This window comes from Erpetoichthys calabaricus, chromosome 15 (assembly GCF_900747795.2).
Source record: "Erpetoichthys calabaricus chromosome 15, fErpCal1.3, whole genome shotgun sequence".
NCBI lineage: Eukaryota > Metazoa > Chordata > Cladistia > Polypteriformes > Polypteridae > Erpetoichthys > Erpetoichthys calabaricus.
Genome location: NC_041408.2, coordinates 90,714,201 through 90,740,264, shown reverse-complemented (window position 1 = coordinate 90,740,264; position 26,064 = coordinate 90,714,201). Strand labels below are relative to the sequence as shown.

Below are 26,064 nucleotides of genomic sequence, written 5' to 3'. Positions count from 1 at the left end.
GATGTTGAAGGACGCCAGCCTTCTAATGAAGTATAGTCGGCTCTGTCCTGTCTTGCACAGAGCATCAGTATTGGCAGTCCAGTCTAATTTATCATCCAGCTGCACTCCCAGGTATTTATAGGTCTGCACCCTCTGCACACAGTCACCTCTGATGATCATGGGGTCCATGAGGGGTCTGGGCCTCCTAAAATCCACCACCAGCTCCTTGGTTTTGCTGGTGTTCAGTTGTAGGTGGTTTGAGTCGCACCATTTAACAAAGTCCTTGATTAGGTTCCTGTACTCCTCCTCCTGCCCACTCCTGATGCAGCCCACGATAGCAGTGTCATCAGTGAACTTTTGCACGTGGCAGGACTCCGAGTTGTATTGGAAGTCTGATGTATATAGGCTGAACAGGACCGGAGAAAGTACAGTCCCCTGCAGCGCTCCTGTGCTGCTGACCACAATGTCAGACGTGCAGTTCCCGAGACGCACATACTGAGGTCTGTCTGTAAGATAGTCCACAATCCATGCCACCAGGTATGAATCTACTCCCATCTCTGTCAGCTTGTCCCTAAGGAGCAGAGGTTGGATGGTGTTGAAGGCGCTAGAGAAGTCCAGAAACATAATTCTTACAGCACCACTGCCTCTGTCCAAGTGGGAGAGTGATCGGTGTAGCATGTAGATGATGGCATCCTCCGCTCCCACCTTCTCCGGGTATGCGAACTGCAGAGGGTCGAGGGCGTGATGGACCTGTGGCCTCAGGTGGTGAAGCAGCAGCCGCAGAGCGCATTGCCTCACCCACCACACGAAGAAACAGCTCAGGATCCTGGTTGGCAACCCCCCGATACAGACGCGCTGGTCCAGTCACCCCCTCTATCTGCCATGGCCAGGTGTTACGTGGGTGTCCCGGTCCAAATCCAGGTGTGCCAAGCTTGTTATGTGAGACCCAAAGAGAACTCCAGGCTTGAATCACTAAGGACTGAATTAAAGGCCCGAATACTTGTGTCAAAGGGATATTTTGATCAATTTGTTATATTTTTAATACTTTTGAGAAAACTTCTAAAGTCCTGTTTTCCGTTTGTCATTCCGAGGTACGGTATTGAGTGGTGCTTAATGAGAGGAGAAAACCAATTCATACGTATGACTTTAGCACAAGGCTGCAACAACAAAATGTGAGAAAAGTGAAGAGAAAGAACGTGAATTAAACTCAAACAGCCTGCCTACAATGTGCTCACTATGGCTGTTATCATGAACAAGAACAGAGACACGGAGGACACGTGAACTTCTTCAAACGACCACGTCCTGCTCCCGTAACGACAACTGATTTCACACTCGCAGCCTACGACTGGCCAGACTGTTTTTCTTCTTAACCGGTTGAGTTGACTCCATTCCAGTTTCTTGTACATGTACAGAAATATTTTCCACATTCACATCCCGGAGATGTCGATCCCTGTGAATTACGGTGAGTCGCTGGAAAAGCTGAAAGCCTGCCAGACTGCAGAACTGCACAAGTCTGCAAAAAAACGTTTTCCAAGATGAGTCAGGAGGCCTGTGATCCTCTAAGCTGCCTGAAGTGCAAAGTCACAGAAACAACGGCCAGCTGACCACTAGTTGAACGCCAAAACAGTTCCAGAAAGTTCTCTGCTTTTGATTTTTTCATTGATAAGAAGGAAATAAAGATGGGAAGTCAGTCATTGATGATGGAACTGCCGATGGCAGATGCACAATAAAATCTGAGGTGTTCAGAAACATCTTATCTGCTCAAGTTCCAGTAAATGTCTCCAAACTCAGTGGACGGCACTTCATCCTACAACAAGGTGATGATCCAAACATACAGCTGAAGCAGCACAGGAGTTTATCAAAGCTAGAAAATGGAAAATTCTAGAATGGCCAAACCAGTCGCCTGATTTGAATCTAATTGAGCGGGCCTTTCATAAATAGAAGAGAAAACTTAAGGGGACAAGCCCCCTGAAACAAGCAGGAGCTGAAGATGGCTGCATTAGAGGCTTGGCAGAGCAGACCCTCAGCACCTAATGATGTCTGTGCATGCCACAGATATGTGACAAAGTGCTAAATATGACGGCTTTAATGTCCAAATCAGTAACACAGTCCTGGAGTCTACCTGACAGACAGTCCGTTATCTGGGACACCACAGGCTCTCCCACCAGCATATCCGTAAAGTTTACCCCTTAACATAGAGGATTGGATGGTACTGAAGGCACCAGAGAAATCAAAAGGCATCATCCTCACAGTGCTGCCAGCTTTGTCTAGCCTTGTGGAGCAGAGAGACAATCGTATCCTCCACTCTAATCTTTGTCCGATAGACAAGCCTCAGTGGGTCCTGGTGGTCTACCACAACAGGACTCAAATAGTTCAGGACCAGCCTCTCAAAGGTCTTCATGATTCTTCTTCTTCTTTCGGCTGCTCCTGTTAGGGGTCGCCACAGCAGATCATCTTCTTCCATATCTTCCTGTCCTCGTCATTTTGCTCTGTCACCCCCATCACCTGCATGTCCTCCCTCAGCACATCCATAAACCTTCTCTTAGGCCTTCCTCTTCTCCTCTTGCCTGGCAGCTCTATCCTTAGCACCCTTCTCTCATTATACCCCTCATCTCTCCAATGCACATGTCCAAACCAACGCAATCTCTCCTCTCTGACTTTGCCTCCCAGTTGTACAACCTGAGCTGACCCTGTAATGTCCTCATTTCTAATCCTGTCCATCCTCGTCACACCCAATGCAAATCTCAGCATCTTTAACTCTGCCACCTCCAGCTCTGTCTCCTGTGCCACCGTCTACAGCTCATATACCATAACTGGTCTCACTACCGTCCTGTAGACCTTCCCTTTCACTCTTGTTGACAGTGGCGTAGCTAGGGGCGGGCGGAGGGGGTGGTCCGCCCCGGGTGACTCATTAATAAAAAACGTCAAATTCTCTGATTTTTATCCACAAATGCTTCGAAAATAATTTTCAGACTGTCCTTCTGTGATGGCATCAGACACAGCAGTTGAAATTTATGAGGCAATAATAAAAATAAATAGAAACATGAGACCAATAAGAATTTCTAGGAAGATAAACAACTAATTTATAATTCATAATTTCGTTTCGTTATCAATCCGAATGCGTTTTGCTCATCCCCACCTATCACTTGTACACTACACTGGTTCTGGTTTTCGCAGCGTAATTATATTAAACTAATATTTAAAACACAGCTTATCAGTGCGTCTATACCATATTCTTGTCTAGTTGATGCTTATAAATAATTATATTTGAAAAATGATTGCTGTTTCTCTATATATGAATAAATCAATGCAAAATTTATCTTATTTTTTTCTGTATATGTCATTTTAATTTTCTATTAACAACAGTACCATCTCCAGACAGAGGAGCAGCTTCAGCGACAGACTGCTGTCACCGTCCTGCTCCACTGACAGACTGAGGAGATCGGTCCTCCATCACACTATGCGACTCTTCAATACCACCCGGAGGGGGTAAACGTTAACATTATACAAAGATATTGTCTGTCTGTATACCTGCATTGTTATCACTCTTTAATTTAATATTGTTTTTATCAATATGCTGCTGCTGGAGTATGGTGCCTTTTATATCTATCTATCTATTATATAGTGCCTTATCTATCTATCTATCTATCTATCTATCTATCTATCTATCTATCTATCTATCTATCTATCTATTATATAGTACCTTTCAAATCTATCTATCTATCTATCTATTATATAGTGCCTTTCAAATCTATCTATCCATCTATTATATAGTGCCTTATCTATCTATCTATCTATCTATCTATCTATCTATCTATCTATCTATCTATCTATCTATCTATCTATTATATAGTGCCTTTCAAATCTATCTATCTATTATATAGTGCCTTATCTATCTATCTATCTATCTATCTATCTATCTATCTATCTATCTATCTATCTATCTATCTATCTATCTATCTATCTATTATATAGTGCATTTCAAATCTATCTATCTACTATATAGTGCCTTTCAAATCTATCTATCTATCTATCTATCTATCTATCTATCTATCTATCTATCTATCTATCTATTATATAGTGCCTTTCAAATATATCTATCTATTATATAGTGCCTTTCAAATATATCTATCTATCTATTATATAGTGCCTTATCTATCTATCTATCTATCTATCTATCTATCTATCTATCTATCTATCTATCTATCTATCTATCTATTATATAGTGCCTTTCAAATATATCTATCTGTTATATAGTGCCTTTCAAATATATCTATCTATTATATAGTGCCTTATCTATCTATCTATCTATCTATCTATCTATCTATCTATCTATCTATCTATCTATCTATCTATCTATCTATCTATCTATATATTTAAATAGATTAACATATTCAGATATGTTGGTGGGTGGCAAATTGATGCACCGCCCCGCCTTGTGTGGCACAAACTCTAGCTATGCCACTGATTGCTGATACCCGTCTGTCCCAAATCCCTCCTGACGCTCTTCTCCAGCTACTCCACCCTGCCTGCACTCTCTTCTTCCCTTCTCTTCCACATTCCCAGTTACTCTGTACTGTTGATCCCAAGTATTTAAACTCCAGAGGAAAACCAGAGTAGTGAGAAGAAAGCCCACTCCAACCAGAGGAGAACTGCGCCGCATGCATCCAATGCTAAGAATGTATTTATTTATTTGTTTGTTTGTTTGTTTATCCATCCATTATCCAACCCGCTATATCCTAACTACAGGGTCACGGGGGTCTGCTGGAGCCAATCCCAGCCAACACAGGGCGCAAGGCAGGAAACAAACCCCGGGCAGGGCGCCAGCCCACCGTAGGGCACACACACACACACACACACCCCAATCACACACTAGGGACAATTTAGAATCGCCATGCACCTAACCTGCATGTCTTTGGACTATGGGAGGAAACCCACGCAGAGAACATGCAAACTCCACGTAGGGAGGACCCAGGAAGCGAACCCAAGTCTCCTAACTGCGAGGCAGCAGCGCTACCCACTGCGCCACCGTGCCACCTGTTTGTTTATTATTTGCTATAATTACACTTGTACATCAGAAACCAATCTTTACAAGCAACAACATAAACAAAAAAAACAAATATACAAAAAGACCGCAGAAACCCATTCGACCCGCTGAGATCTAAAGACTGGTGCCCACCCTCCCCTTATAAGAAAACACGGGCAGTTCTGCTTTAAATAGTTGCACTTTTTTTTTTTTGTTTTGGCCGTGAAGGATAATTTTCAAAATTATTTTTGCCAGAGTCCAAAATAATTACAATCAATTAAGGTGGCACCGAGCCATTTTTATGCCATATTTGATGCCATTTGCGTCTCACTCTAAAATACACAGGGGTGTACTGTTACAGATTACTGGCTGCACATGCTTTTCATTTTGGAATTGTTTAAGTGACTAAAAGCAGAATTCAATTTCCATTTTTTTATTTTTTTTATTATTATTCTGTAATGTGCTTGAAATCCAAGACTAAACAGGAAAGACGTGCACAGTTTACTATCAATGGAGTCGCCCGTAGTGTTGAGACATCTGTGAACATCGGCTTTAGTGAAGTATTAAAAGGGGGCCCACTTAGTGGTGGACCCATTTGGGAACCAACCAAATCTGCCTCAATGAGAGACATGCCCCCACCGCCACCCCTCCCAAAGCGACTGGCGAGTCTCAGGACGGTGTAGGACGTGTGGCCTAAGGAAAGTCCGGCAATGTCTGTCCACAGGAAAGACGGCGTTCCCCTTATCTTGTGAGTTCTCAAGAGCACATCCATTAAAAATCTTCCACCAAATGGACATTCAACCCATCTCATGTCTTGCCCGTTTAATTAATTTAAGATTTTCGATGATATGTGTAATATCTTCATAGAAATCTTTACGGGACTATTTCCAGAAGAGTATGTCTTTGCAGCAATCTTTCGATAATTGTGCATATTAATGAAGCTGATCCCAGGTATGTTCCCTGGGGTGAAACTGTGGCTTTTATGGCATTTAAAGTGTCAGCCCTCATCCTCCATTTCTTTGTATCTCTCAGTAGCAAATGGAACTGGAGAAGAGGAGAGGTTGGGAGCCTGCGCCGATAACATGTTACTGTACCCACCATACGACGAACCAACCCAGGATTGGGACCCGAGTGCAGCGGGTGACACCTCAGCACCACACTGGACCAGTGGGAGTTTTTTTTTTTTGTATGGTGACAGCATTGGCCTGTCCGGGATTGGTTCCTGCCTTGTGCCCTGTGTTGGCTAGGATTGGCTCCAGCAGACCCCCGTGACCCTGTGTTCAGATTCAGCGGGTTGGACAATGGATGGATGGATGGATGGATGGACAGGATTGGCACACATCATCAGTGATGGTACCTGGGGTCATCGGCTCATTCTGGCCTTTCAGCATCATGCACCCATGCCCAGGACACCCAACCTGGAGACATCTTTGTCACCGGCTTTTGTCCAAGTACCTTGTGTAGTCCACTTTGGTGGAGTGAGATTTGGTACATAAGTTGATGATAATTTTGTACGTCTTTATTTGTAAACTAGACATACCAACAGTAATTTTAACATTTCGTTAGGCTTCTTGGTGAACTTTCAAGTCTAACTAACCAACCCCTGAGTCTTCAGGATGTCAGATTTATTGCAGGGTTGGGGACGTGCGGAGTGCCTCAAACCACTTTGGCAAGGGGGGATTCTGTGCAGGACATTCTAGAAAGCATCGCCCACATGAAGCTGGCAAGCTTCAGCTAAACAAATGGTGTCCAATACTTGAGGGGAGCATAGGAGTATATGCTGATACCACATGACGAACCCCCTGGATTGGGACCCGAGTGCAGCGGGTGACACCTCAGCACCACACTGGACCAGTGGGAGGTTTTTTTATGTTAGCTGGAGTGCCAATCCTGCCACCAACCCCCAAGTTTTCCTTGTAAGTTGGAGGACCTGCTTGCAGGGCTGGATGCAGATGAACGTCATAATGGATTCTGGTGTCGACTCTTTTGAAGATTTTTATGGCCATGCGTTGCCCCATTTGGATAAGCTTTGATCTCTGACTTCAGGATAAGTTTTCAAATTCCGAAAGGGAACAATAGTATTTCGTTGATCCTGAAAGTACGAGGATGAGTATAATTATACTGATTGTTTTGTTTTTTTCATTTTTGAGCTTCGTAGACACCCCAAAGGTAGAATATCTCACAAAATAATTTTTCCCATAAAAACAGAAAATCCAGGGCTGAAAGGTTAAGTCACATAGCGCTGCTACAACTGAGCATCTGAGGTTGCAGATGAAATTTATGCAACCCACGCTGAGATAGCAACTGAGCCCCAGAAGTTTTATTATAGAGCCCACGCTAGTTAAACGGCCTTGACCTCTGAGGTTCCAGATAAGACGCCATTATTAGCTATAGTTGTATTGCTTTCTAGGGGTGTATAACCAAAGCTTCACAAATGATACTTAGTCAAGCTAACTCGACTATTACAGTAAACTTATTACTAATTTATATCATAAAGATAAAATTAATCTCTTAGCCCAAAAGCAATAAATTGTAGTCAAATTAATGGTCCACGTTTCTATTCCGTCGTGTTTAGTAGACATGAGGCTGTAGAGAAACGGAGTGAGTTTAAATGTAATATATGTGTCTAACCTCACAACCAGGTAAAAACACTTACAGTGGAACCTCGGTTCATGAACGTCTCTGAACACGTACAAATCGGGTTACGACCAAAAAGTTCGCCACTTTTGCATCAGTTCACAACCACACTTTCAGTTTGTGCGCGCTGATGATTTCCGTACGTGTTCAGTCTCTCCCTGTGCAGCGCGGGAGAGAGAGAGACAGACAGACGGATACATGCACGCACGCAAGAGAGAGAGAGACACACACGCGAGAGAGACACACACACGAGCACAAGAGAGACACACGCACACACACGAGAGAGACACACACACGCGCACGCATGCGAGAGAGAGACACACACACGAGAGAGAGAGACAGACAGATGGATACACACACGCATGCGAGAGAGAGACACACACGTGCAAGCGTGCGAGAGAGAGACACACACACGAGAGAGACACACACGCGCACACATGCGAGAGAGAGAGACACATATGCACAAGAGAGACACAGACACACGCACACGAGAGAGACACACGCACACATACGAGAGAGACACACACGCGCGCACGCATGCGAGAGAGAGACACACACGCGAGAGAGAGAGACACACACACGTGCAAGCGTGCAAGAGAGAGACACACATGCGAGAGAGACACACACACGCGCACAAGAGAGAGACACACAGACACACGCACACGAGAGAGACACACGCACACACACGAGAGAGACACACACACGCGCACGCATGTGAGAGAGAGACACACACGCGTGCGAGAGAGAGACACACATGCGTGAGAGAGACACACATGCGAGAGAGACACACACACGCGCACGAGAGAGACGCACACGCGCACACATGCAAGAGAGAGACACACACGTGAGAGAGAGAGACACATATTCGCGAGAGAGACACAGACACATGCACACAAGAGAGACACACACACGCGCACGCATGCGAGAGAGAGAGACAGACAGATGGATACACACACACATGCAAGAGAGAGAGACACACACATGTGCAAGCGTGCGAGAGAGAGACACACACGCGAGAGAGAGAGACAGACAGACGGATACACACACACATGCAAGAGAGAGAGACACACACACGTGCAAGCGTGCGAGAGAGAGACACACATGCGAGAGAGACACACACACACGCACGAGAGAGAGAGACACACGCACACGAGAGAGACACACGCACACACACGAGAGAGACACACACACGCGCACGCATGCGAGAGAGAGACACACACATGTGCACGAGAGAGACGCACACGCGCACACATGCAAGAGACACACACGTGAGAGAGAGAGACACATATTCGCGAGAGAGACACAGACACATGCACACAAGAGAGACACACACACGTGCACGCATGCGAGAGAGAGAGACAGACAGATGGATACACACACGCATGCAAGAGAGAGAGACACACACACATGCAAGCGTGCGAGAGAGAGACACACACGCGTGAGAGACACACACACGCGCACGCATGCGAGAGAGAGACACACACGCGAGAGAGAGAGACAGACAGACGGATACACACACACATGCAAGAGAGAGAGACACACACACGTGCAAGCGTGCGAGAGAGAGACACACACGCGTGAGAGACACACACACGCGCACGCATGCGAGAGAGAGACACACACGCGAGAGAGAGAGACAGACAGACGGATACACACACACATGCAAGAGAGAGAGACACACACACGTGCAAGCGTGCGAGAGAGAGACACACACGCGTGAGAGACACACACACGCGCACGCATGCGAGAGAGAGACACACACGCGAGAGAGAGAGACAGACAGACGGATACACACACACATGCAAGAGAGAGAGACACACACACGTGCACGCGTGCGAGAGAGAGACACACACGCGTGAGAGACACACACACGCGCATGCATGCGAGAGAGAGACACACACGCGAGAGAGAGAGACAGACAGACGGATACACACACACATGCAAGAGAGAGAGACACACACACGTGCAAGCATGCGAGAGAGAGACACACACGCGTGAGAGACACACACACGCGCACGAGAGAGAGACACACAGACACACGCACACGAGAGAGACACACGCACACACACGAGAGAGACACACACACGCGCACGCATGCGAGAGAGAGACACACACACGTGCAAGCGTGTGAGAGAGAGACACACATGCGTGAGAGAGAGACAGACAGACGGATACACACACACATGCAAGAGAGAGAGACACACACACGTGCAAGCGTGCGAGAGAGAGACACACACGCGTGAGAGACACACACACGCGCACGAGAGAGAGACACACAGACACACGCACACAAGAGAGACACACGCACACACACGAGAGAGACACACACACGCGCACGCATGCGAGAGAGAGACACACACACGTGCAAGCGTGTGAGAGAGAGACACACATGCGTGAGAGAGACACACATGCAAGAGAGACACACACACGTGCACGAGAGAGACACACACGCGCACACATGCAAGAGAGAGACACACACGTGAGAGAGAGAGACACATATTCACGAGAGAGACACAGACACATGCACACGAGAGAGACACACACACGCGCACGCATGCGAGACAGAGAGACAGACAGACGGATACACACACGCATGCGAGAGAGAGAGAGTCACACACGTGCAAGCGTGCGAGAGAGAGACACACATGCGTGAGAGAGAGACACAGACACACGCGCACGAGAGACAGAGACACACACACAAGAGAGACACACACTCTAGAGAGAGACACACACACGCACGCACATGCGAGAGAGAGAGAGACACACGCGCACGAGAGAGAGAGACACACACAATGCAATGTTAGTTTTCTCTGTTGTTGAAGGTTTTCTCAGTGGTATTCAATGTTTAGTTTACTTTTACGCTGTGCATTCTATGCTATAATCTTATATATAATTCGCCTGCCTCCTCACTCACTCACTCACTCACGTCTGTCTGAAGCCGAATGCGCAGTCGCCTTCTGCGCAGCTGCCCGAAAATCCTTACGAGACCGACATCATGGCAGGCGGCGGATTTACGACCGCAAAAATTCAAAGAGAAAGGCGACTTCGATTAAAGCTCTGGAGGCCTGAAAGGTGATTTCGACTACAGCTCCAGGCCTAATTACGCATTCTGATTCAATACACCTATATCAGGTTTGTGGTACTTATACTTATTACTATTCCACTCGTGCCCGTTTCATCTTACGTTGTTGAAACGGGCTCTTTGTCTAGTTAACTATATTTGTGCTTAAAAATCTTTAAAAAAATATTTACATACAGTTCATACAGTCTGGAACGGATTAATTGTATATACATACAATCCTATTGGGGAAATTACTTCGGGTCACGACCAAATCGAGTTACGACCAGAGTTTTGGAATGAATTACAGTTGTGACCCGAGGTTCCATTGTACAATGGATCCTGATTTCCATCAGCTCATGCAGTTAGAAACAGTGAGTGCAGATATTGTCAGCTGGGACCCCATGTGTGTGGTGTGAAGGAGAGCAGGTGGTGTGAATGTGCAGGCAGTGAACGTGGCAGGAAAAAGATCCTGGGAGCAGCTTGGAAGGAGCAGCCATGGGTGACAGTAACGATGTTGGAGGACTCTTGCAAGTTAGCGTCCTCTGTGATGGGCTGCCACCTCATTCGGGGGCTTGTGCCCATATACTACAGCAACAGGATTAGATCTCTACACAGGATTCGGTACAATTTAGGATGGATACCCGCCACCATCAGCTGTATGGACCCTTGTATCTTATTGCCTGAATGTTTATTTCCAGATGTTTATCATTACATGCCTTGTCCATCTGGGATTATCCAGAGTTGGAGCTAATTATTCCTTCACTCCTCAGGCTGGATGCTTCAGAATAGCTCATCTGAATCTCGACAAATTGTAACCAGATATACAGCTTTCGTAAAACTTGCATTTATTTGCACATCTTAACAGTACCTGGAGGAAATCAGAGTTTGAAATGGAGCTTAAAACCTATCATGGTTAAGCCAGCGTTCCTCCCCTGGTTTAAGCTGATATTTATTTTTCTGTCTTCTTTATTCCATTTTTATTATTATTCATATGTTTTCTACCATTGCTGATCATCCATCCATCTATTATCCAACCTGCTATATCCTAACTACATTGTCATAGGGGTCTGCTGGAGCCAATCCCAGCCAACACAGGACACAAGGCAGGAAACAAACCTCGGGCAGGGCGCCAGCCCACCGCAGTTGCTGATCATTTAGTAGGCATTTTCTGTTAATTTTACTCTATTTAGTTATTACTTATTACCTAGGGATGGCGCAGTGGTAGCGCTGCTGCCTCACAGTAAGGAGACGTGGGGGTTCACTTCCCGGGCCCTCCCTGCGTGGAGTTTGCATGTTCTCCCCGTGTCTGCGTGGCTTTCCTCCCACAGTCCAAAGACATGCAGGTTAGGTGCATTGGCGAGCCCAAATTGTCCCTAGTGTGTGCTTGGTGTGTGGGTGTGTGTGTGTGTGCCCTGCCTGGGGATTTGTTCCTGCCTTGTGCCCTGTGCTGGCTGGGATTGGCTCCAGCAGACCCTCGTGACCCTGTGTTAGGATTTAATGGGTTGGACAATGACTGACTGACTTATCAACTACTTTATAAGTATTGTGAACACCCCAAACCCCGGACACAACAGACACAGAGGCCAAGTCCAGCACACAACACACTTTTATTCAGCTGTGGGAAACGCTTTTGTCTCGCTCCCCACAGCAGCCCATAGTACTTAGTATGAAATATTAAATACAGTAATCCCTCGCTACTTCGCGGTTCACTTTTCGCGGATTCACGACTTCGCGGATTTTATATGTAAGCATATCTAAATATATAACGCGGATTTTTCGCTGCTTCGCGGGTTTCTGCGGACAATGGGTCTTTTTACTTCTGGTATTTGCTTCCTCAGTTGGTTTGCCCAGTTGATTTCATACAAGAGATGCTATTGGCGGATGGCTGAGAAGCTACCCAATCAGAGCACGCAGTTAAGTTCCTGTGTGCTGCTGATTGGCTCAGCGACGGAGTGCTGCATTAACCAGGAAGTCTCATCTCACTCATTCAGCATTAATGTGCTCTTGCTACTGCATTCAGGGGATTATTACCTTCATCGTCATCATTTTTACTGCGCAGCATATTCATCACCATCATCACGTCATATATAGCTACGTGTACTTCGTTATACAGTAAGTGTAAACTTATCTACCGATTTCATATTGCTTAGCAGTTGTCCCTGTTATTAATAGAGTAAAGGGTGGGTTGTAAACAATAAAGGGAGGGTTTAAAAATGTCCAAATACACGTTAAATAATTAAATAAATATGGTGTCCCTACTTCGCGGAAATTCAGTTATCGCGGTCGGCCTTGGAACCTTTCTCCCGTGATAAGTGAGGGATTACTGTACACAGTCCTTTTTCTTCGTCTCTCTCAATTCTCCACTTCTACTCCCTTAAGCTTTGTCCACCTCCTCCCGACTCTGGCTCCCCAAATGGAGTGAGGTGGCCCCTTTTATAGAGCACCCAGGAAGTGCTCCAGGTGTTCCACAATCTCCTTCTAGGTGTGGTGGCAGCTCTACAGAGGCGGGCTCAGTCGTTCTCCATGCACCCCCTTGGCGGTGGCCACGGGCCCCAGCAGGGTTGATCTTCCATGCTCCAAACCTGTGGCCCTCTATCGGTCAGTATCAGTATCCGGAATAAGCCCCTCTCCCCCTGTCCTTCTGTGCCAAAGGTGTCCCGGCTGGGTAAGAGTCCCGGCGGTCTGTTACAGCATGTTATCCTGTTCTATTATAGTTCTTTGTAGTTTGTGGGTGGGTCCCCCAAGAGGTGGAGCCACCCTTCAATCAGCATTAAGGCACCGCCCCTAACCAATAAAAGCAGGCTGGGAAATGAAGTCCCTTCATGGTTTATTTGAATTTATCCTTGAGGAGTTTGGTCATCTTTGTAAGTATTGCTTATTTCTTTGTATTTTTACAGGGTTTTCAACTATTTTGCTACTGATTTAAGGATTACAATTATGGAAAATATTTGTGGACTTGTTATTTGTGGATTGTCTGCTGGAAACTCCTTTTTCCTCCTTTTGAATTCTTTTTTCTCGTCAAGTAAATTTTGCAGCGCCAGTGCTGAGTGTCAGAATGAGCTCTCTTCACATGGCATCTTCACTGGCCCTGTGAAGGAAAGGAACTACGGCTATGAAGAACTGTCTAGACAGGCGGACGTCAGCATTCGTCTCCGGGGACGTGGATCTTGCGTTAATCTTAATTACAACTAACAGACTCGGTTTTGGGGGGGCTCGTTGAAGTTCTGTTTTTTTTTTGATGGTGGAAACATTTTACATTTAAAAACTCTTTCGTTAGCTGGCTTCAAAAATGTAGCCACCCAGCATAATAGGACACCTCTAGCTCTGGACAACTGTGTAGAAATTCTGGAGAGGATGGGTGTCAGGAGCAGGCTGGGTCTCAAAACCGGCCCGGGCATCCTTCAACAAGTGAGGTGACGAGGTCGGCCCACTTGGCCCATTATTCATTATAATTTTCTTAAAATTTGTCGTGAGTACGCGGCTCGCTACTTGCTATAAGCCTATGATATGAACTAAACTGTTGTTAAACTTAATCTGTACACTGTTGTTTAGACACAACTTAAAATTTGACGACGTGCTTAGAAATAAAATTGAATGAAAAATTTAGTAACACGGCTTACACGTTATTAGAGTACATGTCAAATGTCAACGTCATGTCCAAGTGCCAGTACCCTAGTAGGCTAGCAGCTGCTCATTTATAATGGAATAAATGACAGTATAACCGAGGTTATAATGAAAACCTCACATGATTGAAATGTTCCATTAACTTAACGAAAAACTATAAGTGTTCCGTCCTAATATGAAAAATTCCTATCCTGTGCTTTATAACTTTATTTCATCATACTAATAATCGCAGCTGAAAACCACTAATTGTTGCTCTCGCTGACAACCAGAGAATAATAAAATGCATAATACATAATCTAAACTAATTATTAGTACCAAAGAATTGAAATACTAGATATGAGATAAAATAAATTTCAGTAATGTACAGCTGCGGTGGGTTGGCACCCTGCCTGGGATTGGTTCCTGCCTTGTGCCCTGTGTTGGCTGGGATTGGTTCCAGCAGACCCCCGTGACCCTGTGTTCGGATTCAGCGGGTTGGAAAATGGATGGATGGATAATGTACAGTCACATGAAAAAGTCTGGGAGCCCCTCTTAATTCTTTGGATTTTTGTTTCTCATTGGCTGAACTTCCTTTTAATATCTGACCTGCCTTATGGACACAGTAGGATTTCAGCAGTGACATTAAGTTTATTGGATTAACAGAAAATATGCAACATGCATCATAACAAAATTAGACAGGTGCATAAATGTGGGCACCTCAACAGAGATATGACATCAGTACTTAGTTGAGCCTCCTTTTGTCCTCTAGACGCTGTCCTCCTATAGCCTCTGATGAGTGTCTGATTCTGGATGGAGGTATTGTTGACCATTCTTCATACCAAATCTCTCCAGTTCAGTTCAATTTGATGGACAGCCTGCTTCAAATCATCCCATAGATTTTCAATGATATTCAAGTCAGGGGACTGTGACGGCCATTTCAGAACATTGTACTTCTCCCTCTGCATGAATGCCTTTTGTAGATTTCCAACTGTGTTTTGGGTTATTGTCTTGTTGGAAAATCCAACCCCTGCGTAACTTCAACTTTGTGACTGATGCTTGAACATTATCCTGAAGAATTGGTTGATATTGGGTTGAATTCATCTGACCCTCGACTTTAACAAGGGCCCCAGTCCCTGAACTAGCCACACAGCCCCACAGCATGATGGAACCTCCACCAGATTTGACAGTAGGTAGCAGGTGTTTTTCTTGGAATGCAGTGTTCTTCTTCCACCATGCAAAGCGCTTTTTGTTCTGACCAAATAACTCCATTTTTGTCTCATCAGTCCAAAGCACTCTGTTCCAAAATGAATCTGGCTTGTCTAAATGAGCATTGGCATACAACAAGCGACTCTGTTTGTGGTGTGAGTGCAGAAAGGGCTTCTTTCTCATCACCCTGCCATACAGATGTTCTTTGTGCAAATTGCTCTGAATTGTAGAACGATGTAGAATAACCACTGGGATCCCCCAATCCTCCACTCTGACAATCGAACTTGAATCACTGAGGAGGACCCCCAACCTCCCTACTCGGGTGATCATGCTTGGGTATTCCCATTCCACTGCTCTGATGATCGTTCTCAAATCACCAAGGGGGACACCCACCACCCTACACTGGAGATCATGCTCGAGTATACCCATTCCCCTGCTCTGATGTTTGTGCCTGAATCACTGAATGGGACCTCCATCCCTTTTTTCTAACATTCGAGTTTAAACCACCAAGGGGGACTCTCACCACCCTACTCTGGTGATCATGCTTCCCATTCCCCTGTTCTGACAATCATGCTCAAATTATTAATGAGGACCCCCAACCCTCCCATTTGATGATCATGCTTGAATCACCGAGGGGACCATCCCCCCAAAACCTCCACTCTGACAATTCTGCTCAAATTACTGAAGAGGACCCCCATTCCTCTGCTCTGATGTTCATGCATTGAATCATTGAGGGGGACCCCCAACCTTCAGTTATAATAATCAAACCTGAATCACCGAGGGGCGAACCTCTCACTGTACTCTGGTGATCATGCTCAGGGATTCCCATTTCCCTGCTCTAATGATCATGCTGAAATCAATGAGGGGCTCCTCCAACCCTCCGCTCTGACATTGGTGCTCAGATCACCAAAGGGGACCCCCGTCTCTCCACAGAGAATCACAAAGACACTCACAGGGAAAGAAAATGGGTCAGAACACCAAAAAGTTTAAGAAAGACCATTCTAGAAGGAACGACAGATACAACACTGTATCACCAGCACCACGATAAGACTGGACGAGAGTGAGGAGGTGTAGAGAGAAAAATATTTTTCAAAACTGATATGAAATTCATATTCTTTAGGGATCAAAACCCAGAACATATGTAAAACACGTACCCACCAACCACAGAGAAAGCAGAACAAATACTAGAAAATAACTGCTTATGACACTGAGGTGGATCAGGTTAAGGGTTTGCTACAATGTACCGTATATATTCGCGTTTAAGTTCTCCCGCGGGGCTTGATTTTAAAGCATACTTTCCGATATTTTATAATGTCAGTCGTATAAGTTGAATGTGGAAAACTGACGCTATTGGTCCAAGAGATTATGATATGCTGACGCCCACCTGAGAGAGTAACCACGGAGCACACGGCCTTTTTCTTTCTACGCATTGTGCCTACGTGACCTCACGGTGATACCCGCACTATTCTGAAGCGACGTACGCACTGTTTTGTGTTTTTTGTATCTCACACCCTCATACACCTTTATCGTAAGAGCATCCCTTATCTACGATGGAGTGTCCGATCAGAAGGAAACATGAAGCTGGTTTTAAATTAAACGTCATTGATGTGGCGAAAGAAATTGGTAACAAAATTCGATTTGTCTGAGAAGCCGGTGCGAGATTGGAGGAAGCAAGAAGCTATAAAAATAAAAAATGAAGTATCGTATTTTTGAATGAACGTATAAGACGGGGTCTGATTTTATGATCGATTTTTCAGGGTTTCAAGACCCGACTTATACACGAGTATATACGGTATATCCTTTTTTATCATCATTCTTAGCACATCGTGTGAATTTATTTTTAGCAAATTATTTTGTTATTGTATTATTTTGTTTCGTTATTACCGTTGCTCGCATGGGCGCCGAACCTTTAACAGCTTCACGAATCCGTTCTTTATGTGTGTTTTGTTACGTCCTCAGCGTGCGCCTCTCCCAGTGTACATTGTGCTAACTGTGAGAGGAGGAATTGTACCGCCAGAGTTTGTGCACTCATGAGTTTTCTGTTTTAACATTTCGGCCTGTTAATAATAAACATTGATCGACAGAGGAGTTCAGTGCGGTTCCATTACCCCTCGGTGGCAGTTTGTGAGTCACAACGCAGAAGCTTTGGAGCTTAACTGGATTTAAAGCCAGCAGTACAGCGCGTGTGGTGAACACCCGTTACAATGGCGTAACTTAAAGTCACATGCGATCACATTCACTTTCTCGTATTGCTTGATCTCCTTCGTTTTTGTGTCGAAATCAATTACGTTATTCCTGTAATTGTAAGACAAATGTAACTAAATGTAGTTGAAACCGTTGCAGGTAATTAAGTGAGGTTGAGATGAACGAGTCACGACACTTGGAGCTGGAGAGCCGAAAACTGCTGCTTGCTCGTGACATGCGGTAGCGGTTGTAAGTCAAACGGTCGTAACACGCTTAAGTCGTAAGTCGATGACTACCTGTTTGCAAGATAACACGCAGACTTTAGAAAAATATAACTAGAGTATATACAGTAACTTCCACTCGGACCTCAAGGACCTCAAATGTCGGTCGTATAAGTCGAATGCAGAAAACTCACGCTATTGGTCCAAGAGATTACGATATGCAAATGCCCACCTGAGAGAGTAATCACAGAGCACACAGCCTTTTCTATTTCTATGTATTGTGCCTACGTGACCACACGGTAATACCCGAACTATTCTGAAGCGACATTTGCACTGTTTTGTGTGTTTTGTATCTCACACCCTCATACACCTTTAACGTAAGAGCATCCCTTATGTACGATGGAGCGTTCGATCAGAAGAAAATATGACGCAGGTTTTAAATTAAACGTCGTTGAAGTGACGAAAGAAATTGGTAGCAAAATTCGATATGTCTGAGAAGCCGGTGCGAGATTGGAGGAAGCAAGAAGCTGTAAAACAAAAAGTAAGTGTCGTATTTTTAAACGGGCGAATAAGTCGGGGTCTAATTTTATGATCGACTTTTCGGGTTTCCAGACCCGACTTATACGCGAGTATATACGGTAATATTCAAATATTGGCCAGCCATATTCTACCACTCAAATCACAGGCAGGTCATGTGTGGGACACATCACATTTGCATGTCAGTGACGCGGATGTTTTTAGATTAAACTATACAGTACTCACAGGCTTACCATCTGCACCACGGTGTCCAGGGTCTCCAGGATTTCCAGGCATCCCTTGTTCCCCCTGTGAAACAAGCAGTCATTCTGTTACAATAGAAAAGGTTTGTCTGAAGAAGACCTCAAGCCGAGATTATTAAATTGTAATCACCCGCGGACCGCTGGCATCGCGCCCCTGCACCGCTCATACAGTATGGAAATTCGCACGTCCGCACTGCACTTCATCTAACATTCAGCGAGGATGGGCGACGAATCAATTTGTATACATTTCAAACGGTACCACCCAGCCTTTACATTTTCGAGAATTTCTTTAAGACGCGGGATCCACTTAAAGGGAAAACAAAGAGGCGAGGGGATTTTATTGCAAGATTGGTTATTGAAAAAATATGTTGCACTTACCCGGCTTGCCAGTTTTGAAAAACAAGAGCTTAACTCAGTCCAGAAAATGAAAACAGACGGTGCCAATCTGCACTTCTCCTTGGTTGTAGTAAGTGTACATTATAAAGGCTTGGTGTGCGTCAATTGACAAACCGACTAAATACTTCAGCAGGTTACAGGAGAACAAAAAATAAAATTGCTGTACTGTATATGAACTGCAGCCGGAAAGTGCGCACAGGTACAGTGGGGTCTGCAGTACGTGGCCTGAAGGGGGCGCTTTTGAGCCCAAAAGAAACACAATAACAGAGCAATGGAGGACAGAAGTACAGTGGGTATAGAAAAGAATCCCCCCCTTTGAAATATTCCCATTATTTTTTTTTTGCTTTACAGCCTTAAATGAAAACACACACAAAAATATTTTTTCCCAGCTTGCAACCTCTAACATCCCAGTACATTAGAATATTACAACAGTCTAGACGAGAACAGGCCATTCAGCCCAACAAAGCTCGCCAGTCCTATCCACTTACCCACAAGTGAAAGATATCACAGCTACAGTTCAGAAAAATGATAAAAAATCAAAAACAAGACCTACTGAGATGAATAAAGGATCACCCCCCCCAATGTCAATGTCATTTTGTTGACCCCCCTTTCTGCTTTAATGACAGCCTTGAGTCCATTGATTCTTCTCTATCAGCTTTGCACACCTAGATCGAGCCCACTCAATATTTGCCCCCCACTCTTCTTTACAGTTTAACTGTTCAAGTTCGGTCACATCAGATGTTGAGCATTGGTGGTCTGCTATCTTCAGATCTTTCCACAGATTTTCAGTGTGATTTTGGTCTGGGCTCTGACTGGCCACACCAGGATTTTCACTTTCTTCTCCTTCAGCCACTCCATTTTGCTGTGTGCTTCGGGTCGTTGTCGTGTTGAAAGGTGGACATTCTGCCCATCTTCAACTTTCTGGCTGAGGTTAGAAGGTTTTCCTCAAGAATTTGATGGTATTTTGCCCCAACCATTTTTCCTTCTACCCTAACGAGAGCCCCAGGCCCCCCCACACAAGGATGCTGCCCCCTCCATGCTTTACTGTAGGTATGGTGTGTTGTGGACGGTGAGCTGCATTGGTGTACTGTTTGGTGTTGAGGCCAAATAGATTGATTGTGGTCTCATCTGACCATAAGACCTTTATCCACTTGGCATCAGAATCTTCAAGGTGCATTCTGGGAAAAGCTCAAACGAGCCTTAATGTGGCCTTTCTTGACAAGTGGCTTTTTCCTTGGGACTCTCCTGTAAAAGCCACAATTGTGGAGCGCTTCTGAAATTGTTGTCACATGGACACCATTAATGACCACTCTTTGCCATCAAATCCTGTAACTCCTTCAAAATGGCCTTTGCCCTCATGGTAGCCTCTGTTACCATTTTCCAGTTTGGAGGGACGGCCAGATCCAGGAAGAGTCCTAGTAGTACCAAACACTTCTTTATGATGCTCCTTGGGATTGATAAAGCCTTTGAGATGTTTTTGTCTCCATCTCCTGCCTCATGTCTGTCCACAGCTCTGTCCCTGAGATCTTTTGAAAGTGGCTTACCACCCACAGTCAGTTGTTTGCTGTCAGTGGCACTACCAAGCAAAGGAATGAATGAGCCAGGAACAGCTTCACTAGTCACACTGAGTACAATTGATCACAGGTGGAAGGAAGCCAGTAACCGCAATGGAAATGGTGGGCACTGACACCTGAGTGAGTTTAGGAGGGCGGGGGGGTCCTTTATTAATCTCAGGATTTCTTGTTTTTGATTTGGTAAAATTCTCCTGAACTGTAGCTGTGAGATCTTTCACTTGGATGTTAGAGATTGCATTGAGTAAGTAAAGCTGTAAAAAATATTAGTTTGTGTGTTTTCATTTAAGGCTGTAAAGCAAAAAACAATGGGAATATTTCAAAGGTGGGGATCAAAGTAATAAATAAAATAAGCAAATCAAAAGCCTGACGGGGGTCAAACTTCTTTTACCACCTTTAAACCACATTAACATTTTTTTTACTTTTTATACCCTTTACAACAGGAAGACAAAAAGGTGCCAATCCTGACTGAATCAAAATGGCGGTGAAAGCAGAAACAACTGTAACCACTAAATCAAAAAATGAACATTGGAATTGAATTCTAGGGCATAAGAAGCCCACAATTTTCAATAGCAGATTGCTAAATATACAGGAGAAAACCTGCAAAAGGGCAAAACAGGCAATGGGAACACCTCTGGAGGACACTTTGGATGGACAAAGCACATGAGAGGGCATCTATTGGATCGACAGGCCGCACAGACTCAATGTGGACGTCACTCAAGGTGAGGAGGAGCAGCCTGAGCGGGCCAGCGAGACAGAAAGGGAATGCCATGTGCAGATCCGGCTTTGTGTCACTTATCACAATTTGCTGATCAGCGAGGATCCAGACAGGACCCAAAACCTATGACAGCATCAGGCCTACAGAGTCGTCGACACAATATTAAAAATAAAATGCAGTCACAAATAACTCATCATCACGATGGGCAGATACTCCGGGACAAAGAAGGATCCATTCATCGTGTGAACGTGCTTTGTCCTGAGTCATAGAATAGCTTTAAAAATATGTTTTACTGACTGACCTTTAGACCGGGCTTTCCTGGCAACCCTGGGGGGCATGTGCACGGGGCAGGGGTCAGCTCATTGTCTACATCACCAGGACCATTAAGACACTGTGAAAATAGGAGAACGGGAGAAGAGTCATGCTGCTGCTCCCTCTATATAATATCTATTATATAGTGCCTTTCATGTCAATATATATATTTATTATATAGTACTTATAATGTCAAGCTATCTAGTATATAGTGCCTTTGATGTCTATCTATGCATATATTTAATATATAGTGGCTTTCATGTATATCTATCTATATATTTATTATATAGTACCATTCATGTCTATCTATCTTTTATTTACTGCCTTTCATGTCTGTCTATACATATATTTATTATATAGCGCCTTTCATGTCTGTCTGTTTATCTATATATGTATTATACAGTCCCTTTCACATCTATCTATCTATCTATCTATCTATTATATGGTGCCCTTCATATCTATCGATCTATCATATAGTGCCTTTTAATCTATCTATCTATCTATCTATTATATGGTTCCTTTCATATCTATCGATCTATCATATAGTGCCTTTTAATCTATCTATCTATCTATCTATCTATCTATCTATCTATCTATCTATCTATCTATCTATTATATGGTGCCTTTCATATCTATCTATCTATCATATAGTGCCTTTTAATCTATCTATCTATTATATGGTGCCCTTCATATCTATCGATCTATCATATAGTGCCTTTTAATCTATCTATCTATCTATCTATCTATCTATCTATCTATCTATCTATTATATGGTGCCTTTCATATCTATCGATCTATCATATAGTGCCTTTTAATCTATCTATCTATCTATCTATCTATCTATCTATCTATCTATCTATCTATCATATGGTGCCTTTCATATCTATCGATCTATCATATAGTGCCTTTTAATCTATCTATCTATCTATCTATCTATCTATCTATCTATCTATCTATCTATCTATCATATAGAGCCTTTCCAGTTTGTCTCTTTATCCATCTATTCTGGCAACATCAAGTAAAGACAGTAGCAAACCCTGGACTGGGCAGTCGTTCCTTACAGGACACACTCACACATTCACATTGAGACAGTTAAGAGTTGTCCATTAATCTGACATGCACTTCTTTATGGCGTATTTTCCTTTTTAAAAAGCTATATTAGCACATTTCACACAATTGAATGTAAAGGATAACAAAAACTTACCACTGCTGTGTGACAAATTCAATTTATTACTACATACCTCTCCATCCTGAAAAAAAAAACAAAACAAAATATGAGCAGAGAGGCCTTTTAATGCAATGTAGGATGACATCAGATCAGCAGTTTTTGGTTATTTTAATATAAAGCTGCATGTCTGCTTGTGAAAAATCAGCAACACACCAGGACCTTCAGAATCACAATGTGCAGTGTCATTCAACTGCATTAGTGAATCAATCACACTGGTTCATAGATATAACTGTAAAATCTGTGATAGTAATGTTAAAGCTCTAATCAAGCTAATGACTCTCATTTAATTTATGATAATAACACAAGCCATTAAGTATGAAGTGAAGCTAAAGCCAGTAATCACACTGTGATGCCAAAGCAGATTATGAATGTCAGGGCTGTGGTGACGACACTGCACAGAGAAGGTGGCTGAGGCTGACACTTAGAGAGATCAGCTGATGTCACCAAGGAAGTAAACACCGCCCCCCCCCCCCCCCCCCCCTCCACACACACATCATGGCAGTCAGAGACACCACAGTCAGACCACAAAGTGTCTTTCTCTGAGCTGGAGAGTGCGGGTTACACAACTCATTAGCAGCGGTTCACCACAGTGCAAATGTTCAAACTGAGAAGCTTCACGGTGCAAGTCGACAGCAATTATAAAGGATAAACAGCTCTTGGCACACAACTGCAAAATTCACTAATTGATACATTTCTAAACTTTCTTCTTTATTTCTTGTCTCCTTGCCCTTCACTACTTTATTTGCTCATTCATTCCATTGCTTATTTTTCTATTTATTTTATAGTGCCTTTCACACATCTATCTATCTATCTATCTATCTATCTATCTATCTATCTATCTATCTATCTATCTATTTTCAAAAGTATCCTTATTCATCATATAAAGACCCAGTATTGATTTTTGTTGTCACTTTCCCATTCATTCATTCATTAATTTCTTTCTTTACTTTTTGTTGCCTTCATTCATGGACCGCCTCAGTCCAGGAGGGCTTAAACTCAAATACTAGTTACAGAATTGTGGTGGCCATTCTTCTTTAAATCCATGACTTCAGGGACCACTACAAGAGTCAGAGGTCTCAGCCATGATGAAATGGCGTGTGGGTCGGATAAAGAACAGAGAGCACCCTCTTAGACATGGGCAGCGTCTGCTCAGAGGGTGTGTTGAAGTGATGGACTGAGTTTTTGTCTGGATTTCCTCTGCCCTGCAGTCAAGTAGAAGGACTCAATGGAAGGCTCTTGATCAGTTTGTGGGTGTCTGTCCTTCATTTTCATTGTTGATCCAATCTTTGATGATGGGGATGCACTTCATTTTCTTATGGTCTTTTAAAAAAAGTTCAGCAATCACCGTCCACTTAGCCATTAGATTAAATTGGCAGTCACCACCTCTGAAATGGGTGTCAGGCCATCACTGACAACGCAGGACTAATCTGGGACCACCAGGTAAGCTAACCTGCCTGTCTTTGAAATGAGGCCCCTTTTGGTGAACACACTTATCAAGTTAAGATCTTCTAAAATCCCCAGAGCTGGACAATGAAACTGCTCTGCTTCTCAGCATTATGTTCAGACTCTGACATTCATTGATTTTACATTTCAAATGATTGCCATCATACTCACAATTCCTGGGATCTCGCAGGCCGTTTCTCGACTGTTCTGCTCAGGGCTACAGTAGATCCTGAGTTTCTGCACCTCAAACTGTGAATACAAAGTAAGAGCAGGCAAATCACGTCAGGCAGGTTCACGTCGAAACGCGCCGCTCCGCCTCCAGAATGCAAGGAGCGTAAGACCATTTGAAGAGACAGTGCATAAACCTACATAACAAAAATTACATAAAAATATGAAAAATATTCAAAAATAAAGAATACAACAATAAAACAGAAATGCTCATAAGCCCAGGCTAACACATAACTCTTTCATTGAACAATCCTCAAATTTTGCGTTTAAAATATGCTTCACTTACCGCTACAGATTCCTCTTTATTGATGTACTTCCCGACTTGTGTTTTTCCATTAACGTAGATACCGAGAACTGGTGCCAGTGCCAAGGTTTCAATTTCTTGGTCGTCGACATACAATTTAATTTGTTCCTCTGTTACTAGAAGGCGAAGCTGGTGCCACTTTTCATCAAAGAGTTTCTGCAAATTCACCACAAGAGCCATGTCAGTTCGAGATGTCCAAATAAAACAATCGTAAAGAACGTTCTCAAACTGTGGCCTGAACATCGTGGTGGGAGGTGTCATCCCAGAATTTTCGTCAGTGTGTGCAGGCGTCTCTACCATTTACATGAATTTACAGTGGCAAATGAATCGTGTCTTCTAATCGTGTCTAGTGAAACCTGCATGTTCACCAAAAAAAAATAATCAATCAAATCATGTCGGTTGCTGATTTGTTTCAATTGGCATCAGATCATCAAGGTACCCTCTGACAAAATAAGGCCATAGAGATTTAAACATTAAGTAAACTGAGAGCCTCATGACCACCCGCTGCCAGACTATGAAGCACTGGCGTAGCAATGGATTGTGCAGATTGTGCAAAGCAGAAGGGCCTACGGGCTTGGGGGGCTCACGTGGGGCCATATAGATTTTTAAAAAATGTTTAGTTAACTTAACTAAAACAGCAGTTTCACAGTCTCGATTCAGTGGCTTCAACCTTCAATGTCTTGTTACCATCAACTCTGACCTCGATGGCTGACGACAAATTGTATGCTGCTGCCGCTCTTCTCGTTGAACGCTATATGGCGTTTGCTGCTCAATTGTTGTCATTTCGTGTGTGTTTTCAGTCCATCCTGTCAACCAAGTCGACTGTTTTCGAAGTAGCTGAGCTGTTGCTGATAGGTCACTGTGTACCGTCGTCTACTTTCAGTGACATTTGCACGGCTTACATGTTACTGCCGACTATACCAGTGACTGTCACTGCATGTGAATGATCGTTCTCCATCAAAAATGACCTCAGAAGCACCACGTCGCGGAAGACAGACTTAGTGGCTTGGCTGTTCTCTCAATTGAAAACGAGCGTGCCGGACAACTTGACGTGTCAAACATCGTTGAGACTTTTCGCAACATAAAGCACACAGGCAAATATTTTAGCGAACCCAGGTCCCCAGATCTCCCAACTGCAAGGCAGCAGCGCTACCCACTGCGCTACCGT

General features: G+C 43.9%; 1 protein-coding gene across 1 annotated transcript in view; it reads right to left on the bottom strand.

Annotated features, from left to right (window-relative positions):
- The window catches only part of col21a1 (collagen, type XXI, alpha 1), a 212,475-nt gene that overhangs the window by 112,453 nt on the left and 73,958 nt on the right, over positions 1–26,064 (bottom strand). Inside the window, exons 6-10 of the mRNA XM_028820544.2 lie at positions 24,879–25,052; positions 24,536–24,613; positions 22,935–22,943; positions 21,683–21,772; positions 18,680–18,742 (exon numbers count right to left, since the gene is read on the bottom strand). Coding sequence (XP_028676377.1) covers positions 18,680–18,742; positions 21,683–21,772; positions 22,935–22,943; positions 24,536–24,613; positions 24,879–25,052 — 414 coding nt within the window. The remainder of the gene's footprint in view (positions 1–18,679; positions 18,743–21,682; positions 21,773–22,934; positions 22,944–24,535; positions 24,614–24,878; positions 25,053–26,064) is intronic.